Here is a 10,000-nt window from a genome sequence, read left to right as displayed (position 1 = left end):
CTAATCTTAAAGTGTCGACATAAAAGTTAAACATTCACAGTTTCGAACAGACAAAGATCTCTCTCTTTTTATGTTATATATATATTCTTTTACAACACGTTAATGTGAAATCTGAACACACATTTTAAAATATCCTATTCTAAGCTATCTAGGAATCTGAAAAAATGTTGCACAATCTACATGACATTTCAAAGAGGGGAAAACATGCATTTTGAAAGTAGCAATATATAATAATATATATATATATATATATATATATATATATATATTATATATATGTATGTATGTATGTACATATATACATATTGTCAGTGTAGGGCAGGGGTATTGAGTTTTATTTTTTAGACATCTAAGGAGACTGGCTCTTGTTCAAAGTCCCTTGTGGAAACGACAATACTGAGTAGATGTGGAAAACAACTATGATCTAAAAATAGAATAAACCTTAATAGAACCGACTAAAATCACTTTAAAAAGGAATGAAGATGAACGTGATGTGCCCACCTACCTATATAATTCTGTGAGTTCATCAGAAGAAAAACATTACAGGGGCACTGACTTGCTCCGTGGCACTAGAACACCAATCCCTATTTTGTAAACCCCGTAGGGGGGTAGTGTCGTCAGTGGACCACATGCAGTGCACTGTAGGCATTACTTAAGGTTCCTTGCAGCGTGCCTTTGGCCCTTAACTGCAACCACTTTCGTTCCTTTTACTCTACCTCCTTTTATATTCTCTTTCTTCTTCTTACTTTCCACCCTCTCCTAACACTGGATTCATTGTGCTTCAACTGCTTCGAGGTTTTCCTCCTGTTAGACCTTTCAAACCTTTTACTGTCAATTTCCATTTCATCGCTGAATGACCTTATAGGTCCCGTGTTTGGCCTTTGGCCTGATTTCTATCTATATTCAGCTCAACTATTTTGTACAGTTTCATAGCAAATGTGTCACTGAGTTGCAAGCAAAATCACTTACTCTAAAAGATCATGTATGGAAATATGGATCAAGACCTTAAAACTAATAACAATAAGCACATTAATGATGAAGCACTGTAAGCAAGTTCAACCGCCCATTGAAATCCCAGGAATGCTATCCCAAGACTGGGCACTGCAATAAAACTGTGAATGGCACTGTTGAACTACATAAGGAGACACACAATGGGGAGGGTCTACACGAATCTTCAAAGCAGGCTACGTTGTAAAACATATACTAACAGCAGTACACTTATGTCAACTGATAAATGCAGAGAGAGAGAGAAAATGACGCAAAAAATCACAAATTACCAATGATCCAACATACGTTAATACTACGAAAGTACTATTAGCGAAGTACCACATACCATAATAGATTCACATCCCTTTCGACGTTCCTGATCGGCTGTTGATAAGCCAATCACAGGGCTGGAAACTCTCGCTCTCTCTGAAGAGTTCACATAGGCAGGATGTATGTTCCACCTCTCCTAAGGGATACTTTTGAAAGGCCTAATCCCACAGGAGAGGTGGAACATAGATCCTACCCATGTGAACCCTCAGGAGCGTCGTAAGACATCAAATGCACGGTTGATGTGAATCTACTACAGTATCACTTCTAAAATGATTTCATAAGAATAATAAAATTTCTCTAACCCACGTGGATCTCTGGAGGAGACGGAAGTAATAAGGCTGGGAATATGAGAATCAGTCGAAACAGGGATTGAGTGCTAGGAATAGTAGGTGAAGGGCCAACAGAACAACTTCCAATTCAATTTCCTTAGTCCGTGAACAGGAAATGCGTCAATAGAGCCAGGGTGTCAGCAGAAGAACTTCGGTCACTTGTAGGTCTTCACCAAGGAATCAGGCAGCACCCAGGTACTTCAGGTGTGATTTTGTCTACTTCAGTATATATATATATATATATATATATATATATATATAATAATATATAAATATATATATATATATATATATATATATATATAATATATATACATGCATACATACATACATACATACATACATGCATTAAGCTACAAATGTCCTGTAATATCCAATTCGCTCTACCTCGGAATGATTATATTTTCTTATATGTTAACCGAAGGGAAATTGTTTAGTTGATGATAATTTCGTCCTCTCGTGGATTCGAACCAGCGCACAGAGGAAAAATTAGGACTTCAGTGATGTAACTGAAGAGGTCTGGTCGGTAACATCACTGAAGTCCTAATTTCTCCTCTGTGCGCTGGTTCGAATCCATGAGAGGACGAAATTATTATCAACTAAACAATTCCCCTTCAGTTAACATATATAAAAATATATTCATTCCGAGGTAGAGAGAATTTGATATTACAGGACATTTGTGGCTTAATGCATGTATATGAATCATGGTGATGTGTTCATTATACACATATATACATTATTTTTATTTTATTTGTTGTTTAATATCTTATTTTTTATATTCATTATCATTAATATTTTCTATATTTCTCATTGTAATGGCGTTTATTAGTAATGATTTTTTGTACTTATTTTTGAGTTATTCTAACTATTTTTATTCATTTTCAATGGTTAGTGGGTTAATGTGGTTTTCTTAGTAACATTCGCTTCAGGGTGTGTCGTCACTGCCTACACAAGTTAGGGTAGAAGAAACTGTAGCCTTGGCAGGCAACTCTTGTAGGAGAAAAGCACTCCGAAATCAAACCAGTGTGTAGAAGTGACCCTTTAGCCTTGGTAGGCAGGCCTTCCAAAAGGAGGATACTCTGAGTCCAGGTTGTCAGTAGCGAGTTGCTCTGGACGGGATCTTTATAGAACCAAGACCTATTGTGTCTGGAGTCCCACAGGGCAGTGATCTTGGTCCACTGTTATGTTTAGTGTATACAAGTGATACGGTTGTTGGGTTGGAAAACAAAATGGTTCAGTATGCCAATGATGCAACACTTGTGGGTGTAGTAAGGTCTCCAAGTATGGAAATTGAAGCTGCCCTCGGTCTCAATTAAGATATGGATCAGATCATGCAATGGTGTAGTCAGTGGGGTATGTGGCTGAACTCCAGTAAAACGAAAACAAAATTGATTAGGAGATCTCGTATCGATTTCCCACCCCATCTTCCCCTTCAGGTAGATGGAACTTTGCTGAATGAGTCTGAAGCTTTTAACTGTTCTTTGTGCAACTGCTGACTCGCATCTTACTTTTGAGAAGCATCTGATGAGAGTTTCAGCAAATGCCGCGCCTAAGTAAGGTATTGTTCGTAAGGCCTCATGTATTTATACCAGTGATAAAAAAAGTGCAAACTGTTTTAGATCATTTGTAAGTAAATCCTGAAAGTACGAATAGTATTAAGGGAGTAATGCGTCTTTGCTCGAACTTTTGAAGTTCCAGTTGCACGACATCCTCTGAAGGGAGATCCTCTGAAAGGAGATCCTCTGAAAGGAGATCCTCTGAAGAGAGACTGTTCCACAGTCGAAGGGTGACAGGAATCAGAGTGAAATGGGTCAATTTCAATACTGAGGATAGAACCACAATTCCCCTTGGAATACGAACCATTCAAAATGACATTCTTGCTGACTGAATGGACAATATGACTGTCACTCATGTATGAACTCATATAGCTCAGGTTCGAATTAGGCCTAGTCAGAAGAGAAAGTTACCACATCTAATATCCTCAGAGTTGTAGCATATTCGTATTAATGGGGTAATTGTGGCTCTAGACTTTAAAGTGTGACAGTTATCCCGTATAAAAAGTAACTATATATATATATATATATATATATATATATATATATATATATATATATATATATATATGCTTAAAAAATCACAGTAGATGCACGTGACTTCATAAATAAGCGAATACCACGGGAAATTGATAGTCAGGAATCCAAGCGCTTTCGTCTTTATTCAGACATCGTCAAGGAGTAGCTCCTTGACGATGTCTGAATAAAGACGAAAGCGCTTGGATTCCTGACTATCAATTTCCCGTGGTATTCGCTTATATATATATATATATATATATATATATATATATATATATATATATATAATATTATTCTGTATATGTATGTATCTACTATAATTTAATAGTTTATACATATATGCATATATATACATTACATATATATATGAATAAAAAAAACACGAAGTAATGTGATTTATGAGTTCACATTGACATTGGGTAATAATCGTGAACCAGTTATTATTATTATTATTTTTTTTTTTTTTTTGCTCTATCACAGTCCTCCAGTTCGACTGGGTGGTATTTACAGTGTGGGGATCCGGGTTGCATCCTGCCTCCTTAGGAGTCCATCACTTTTCTTACTATGTGCGCCTTCTCTAGGATCACACTCTTCTGCATGAGTCCTGGAGCTACTTCAGCGTCTAGTTTTTCTAGATTCCTTTTCAGGGATCTTGGGATCGTGCCTAGTGCTCCTTTGATTATGGGTACGATTTCCACTGGCATATCCCATATCCTTCTTATTTCTATTTTCAGATCTTGATACTTATCCATTTTTTCCCTCTCTTTCTCTTCAACTCTGGTGTCCCATGGTATTGCGACATCAATGAGTGATACTTTCTTCTTGACTTTGACTATCAACGTCACGTCTGGTCTATTTGCACGTATCACCCTATCCGTTCTGATACCTTAGCCCCAGAGGATCTTTGCCTGATCGTTTTCTATCACTCCTTCAGGTTGGTGCTCGTACCACTTATTACTGCAAGGTAGCCGATGTTTCTTGCACAGGCTCCAGTGGAGGGCTTTTGCCACTGAATCATGCCTCTTTTTGTACTGGTTCTGTGCAAGTGCCTGACATTCGCTTGCTATGTGGTTGATGGTTTCATTTTTCGTATTGCACTTCCTACATATGGGAGAGATGTTATTATTATTATTATTATTATTATTATTATTATTATTATTATTATTATTATTATTATTATTATTATTATATATCTACAGATATATATATATATATATATATATATATTTATATATATGTATTTATAGCTATATATTACATAAATATATATATATATATATATATATATATATATTATATATATGTGTGTGTGTGTGTGTGTGTATGTATGTATAAGCGAATTCCAAAGGAAAATGATAGGCAGAAATCCAAGCGCTTTCGTCTTTACTAAGACATTGTCAAGGAACGAATGAAATACATTTGGAAAGAAATTTATCAGGTAAACAAAAAGATCAAGAATACCAGATGGTTAATTGTCAGTTACGTATAATTTATCTAAATGGTTTGTAAAAATTCTCACACCTTTGGTAGGAAACATTTCTAACACGAATGTTAAAAACAATGTTGATTATATAAACAAATTGTTTAGTTTAAATATGAATTTTGATTTTAATATGGTTAGTTTTGATGTCGTCTCTTTATTTACAAAAGTGCTTGTAGTTGATTTACTTGAATTTTTGGAGGATGAATTAGAACGTCATGATATTCCCTTAACTGTAGCAAACCTCATTAGTCTCATAAGGTTATGTATCAAAGATAATTAATTTGCTTTTAATGGGAAATTTTTTGTACAAAAGTTTAGCATGACTATGTGCAACCTCTTATCTCCTGCCCTTTGCAATATTTACATGGATTTTTTTTAGACAAAACTCTTACCAAGAATTTTGCCCCAAAAAGTTATATGGTTTAGGTATGTGGATGATATTTTCTGTATTTGGCCAGTTCACGAAGATAACCAGGAATTCCTTAATAATCTCACTAATTTAGTCCGTTCTATAAAATTTACTGTTGAGGAAGAAAGAAATTTTAGTTTGAATTTTCTTGATGTAACTGTCCATAGAAAAGGTAGAAATTTCACCTTTTCAGTCTTTCGGAAATCAACTAACATTGCCTTTTTTGTTCATTACTACTCCAATCACCATCAAAATGTTAAATTCTCTGTTTTTTCTGGGATGTTCGTAAGGGCTTTACGTGTCTGTAGCCTGCAGTTTATTGACGCTGAAATTAAAATTGTTTATGATATTGCCTTGAAACTTGAATACCCAAGGACTTTTGTAGATGTGCATGGAGAAGAGCTAGAAAAACATTTTATTTAACTAATGACAAAGTTGAATTTAGTAAGTATAACATTTAAAATTACCATATGATGAAAGGTTTTTAGAAATTCCTAGAATTTTAAACCTTTTGAACAATGTTGTTTTCAGTAATATTAATGTCAAGAGTTTAGTAATAAAAAATTCTCCTAAAGATCTTCCAGGCTGCATATATGAAATTCCTTGCAAAAAATGTGATAAAGTCTATTACGGACAAACCGGTAAATCTCTTTCACAACGACTCAAACAGGACCAATATTCTGTGACAACTGGGCAGATATCGAATGCATTATTCGTACATATGAGGGATTTAGATCATCCTGTTAACTGGAATCAAGCAAGAGCCTTAATCTCATGTAATGACACGGTTAAAAGGAATATCATTGAATCTAGTTTCATCAAGTCAAATAATAGAAATGTTCTAAATTTAAGTCTTGGTTTATTTAAACTTGATGCCTTCACAATGAAAAAAGTTGCAGATAAATATAAGCAACAAAATTAATATGTTCAGTTTTTACATGTTTTGGACTATATGGATGGATAAGTTGTAGTTTCTGTTAGAATTAAATCTATGTTTAGGTTTGTGACCGTGTGACATCCGATAATCCTGGATTATCTCTTTGATTTTTACCCTTTTGACAATTGACCATCTGGTATTCTTGATCTTGTTGTTTACCTGATAACTTTCTTTCCAAATGTATTTCATTCGTTCCATGACAATGACTTAGTAAAGACGAAAGCGCTTGGATTTCTGACTATCAGTTTCCTGTGGTATTCGCTTATTTAATGAAGTCACGTGCATCTACTGTGATTTTTTAAGCATGTATATGTATTTATGGATCAGTGTGTGCTGTAATCTCCCCTCTCCGTAGAATCTACAAAGAGGACGAGGCGGTACCGACCCAGGTGGAGAAGAGAGGCAACGTGACCCGGGCGCGGAGCCTGATCAAGATCAGGGCGTCGGACAACGGGTCAAAGGTCACCTGCGAGGTGTCGAGCCCTGCCACCAGGATGCCCCTGACCACCTCGGCCAGACTCTCCGTCCTGTGTGAGCGAAATCAGCCTTTCCAGTCTTTTAGATTAGATGATGTCCCTCTTGTGTAGCCTTCGCCCGAAATCATGGTAGGGCCCCTCGGGGAGGTAGAGTGCCCTCAGTGCACCTCCTGTTCTGCACTGTAAGCATGATCTTGCAGCGTCCCTTCCTTAGGCCCCCAGCTGCGACCCCTTTCGTTCCTTTGACTGTACCTCCGTTCATATTCTCTTTCTTCCATCTTCCTTTCCAGCCTCTCCTGACGATTGTTTCGTGGTGCTTCTTCAACTGCTTCGAGGTTTTCCTAATCCTGTGACGCCTTTCAAACCCTATTGTTGGGATTTCCCCTTTCAGCGCTGAATGACTGGATGGATCGTAGCTTTTGACCGTTGGCCTCAATTCTTTCTTCTTCTGTTCTGTTCTCACTGGAAGGGAGACGCTGCATCTCAAATAGTCTTAAAAGGTCCGTCTGTAAACATCAACTGTCTCGCCGAGAGGAATTCATATTTCACCTTACAAGAAATTCATTTAAAATGTAAACACTTCAATCTAATACACCAACTCATGTTTTTGGCTCTATTAAGAAATATATACATTACAAAAGTCACTTGCTATGACGCTGTTTAGCGAATACCGTCAAAACTAAATACTATTACAGGCTACAACGCAAAGGCCACAACTTCAAAATAAAAATAGGTTTTCTCTTGATGGTTATGTGAATATACAGGGAACACTTTAAATAAAAGCCTATTAGTAGGTCGTGGAATGAAACCTCTCTTTGTTAACCCACAAACGATAACACTACCGTATCCCAGTGACAATTCTCGTTGATGCCTCTTCAGCCATAGATGAACCACTTCAGCACTGGACGCAGTTGTTGCTCTCAGGAAAAGCAGCTGCGTCGTTGGACTTCAGATATCCTAGTTTCCACGTGGAAGCGGGAATGGCTCGACTTTTACCATTAAGATCTTGAAGGAATAAGGTCACGACATTCCAGCTTTCGTCAGGTACACAAATCAGCGCCTCAGCCTGCCACCTAGGTGGCCGCGAGTTCGGTTCTTGGGCATTCCACTGAGGGGTCAGAGATGTGTATTTCTGGTGATAGAAGTTCACTCTCGACGTGGTTCGTAAGTCACGCCAAGCCGTTTGTCCCGTTGCTGAATAACCACTGGTTCCATATGATGGAAAAACACCATACAAACAAACAAACAAACAGGTACACAAATCCACAGCACTTGCTGAACATAATAGCCTGGCTTTTTATATTCGATTCATTCCCGTACGTATAGCTTTGAATTTTACCATCTTGACACACTGAGTTGTCTCAGTTTCGCGGAAAATAATATTAAAGAAGAATCGGGAGTCATTCAATTCAATGTAAGTTGTGTGGATTTTCACAAACCAGGAAGGACGTTCGCGCAGGTCTCATGTTTCTATGATGTCATACACATTGAATAGCACTCATTCATTCTCAGATATGTAGTAACACTGTCACACAGCCATATTTACAACGCAAAAGAATCATCTTACACAAAGGCCTTCCACACACTCGGTTACCACAGAGGTAATACAGGAATTTCGGTTTTCACCGAACTTTTGAAGGAAAATTACGAAAATTATCCTCCCACTTAAAGAAACCCGATAAAATGCAAAATATGTTTTATTTATTTATTTGTGTGCAATAGTCGATCAGCACAGATGTGAATCAAGTCTCTCTCTCTCTCTTGAGAGAGAGAGAGAGAGAGAGAGAGAGAGTCAGTCAGTCTAACACCCATCGATGAGGCAGGGTATAAAGAGAGCACTGAGAGGACAGCAGATTATCTTCATGAATAGAGCATTTTGACCTCTGTAAAGCTGAGGTTGGAAAGAGCGATTGGAAGGACGTGATTGTATTGTGCTTTAGAAATGACGCAGAGAAACGGATATTTCATGTTCATGCCAACTTTTCACCCTCTGTAGCGGGTGATTCTGAAGTCGTGTCCACCGCTGCCTTGAACATGGAACTCAGTCAGTCAGTGGCTTGACATTTTATAATGTTAGCCCACTGTGGTTAAAGGCCTCAATGAAAAAAATTCTCTGTGCTTAATTAACTATGGTCCCAGGACCTACGTAGGGTCCATTGTTGGGCAAATAAACACCATTTCTTTCAATCCTACACGAACAGAGGTGCTGTATGGGCTACCAGACTGCCTCACTTAACTGTAGACAGAGGTGATCTGTAAGATTTATATAACATGCAGTCATAACCTTCTATCACTTGATGATGATAACGAGGATAGCATTTCTCTTTCTTTCTCTCTCACTCATTTTCGTTTTCGGAGAAGACTGCAAAGCGTCGTCAGAGCATGAGTATCCTTTCGTCTGTTTCTGGGATCCCGCTTTGTCCCTCGCCGAGTGCACCCGAAGGCCACCTTTTCTTGGTGAGTTGCGGTTTTGCAGTTTCCTTGAAGAAACAGTTCTTCGGGATCGTCACTGTTTTTGAACGAATCAATCTTTAGTTCCTCTGATATGTCTGTAAGTTTGAACATCTTTGTTTCCCGTGGTCATTGATTGAATAGCCTAAGCACCGTGTATAGAGAGAGAGAGAGAGAGAGAGAGAGAGAGAGAGGAGAGAGCCTGGGGCATTGTCTTTGTCATTTCTTTTGTTGTTGAATTTCTCGAGGGTGACGTCTACATATTAGGGTTCTCTTTACTTGTCAAAACAGCTCTCCTCTAGAAATGCTTCTTTGATGGGCAACCATTGACGCTCCATGAATTTGGTAGATCGTGACCGAGATGATGGTTCTAGTCATCCAGCCTCATTTCGCAATATTCAATATTAAATAACTGATCCGGTGGTATGGTTGTTAGTGTCGTGGCATGCTGCTCATGTGTCGCTGGTTCTCGCGTCCCCAAGGCCAATCAAAAATACCTGCCGGAGTGTGTCGTCTGCGGTGGGAG

At 37.9% G+C, this 10,000-nt stretch overlaps 1 protein-coding gene across 1 annotated transcript in view; it reads left to right on the top strand.

Annotated features, from left to right (window-relative positions):
* The window catches only part of LOC135213209 (uncharacterized), a 106,025-nt gene that overhangs the window by 12,581 nt on the left and 83,444 nt on the right, over positions 1 to 10,000 (top strand). Inside the window, exon 2 of the mRNA XM_064247190.1 lies at positions 6,903 to 7,078. Coding sequence (XP_064103260.1) covers positions 7,042 to 7,078 — 37 coding nt within the window. The 5' untranslated portion in view covers positions 6,903 to 7,041. The remainder of the gene's footprint in view (positions 1 to 6,902; positions 7,079 to 10,000) is intronic.

The sequence above is a fragment of the Macrobrachium nipponense genome, chromosome 42 (genome assembly GCF_015104395.2).
Source record: "Macrobrachium nipponense isolate FS-2020 chromosome 42, ASM1510439v2, whole genome shotgun sequence".
Classification (NCBI taxonomy): Eukaryota; Metazoa; Arthropoda; class Malacostraca; order Decapoda; family Palaemonidae; genus Macrobrachium; species Macrobrachium nipponense.
This window is presented reverse-complemented; position numbering and strand designations above follow the sequence as displayed.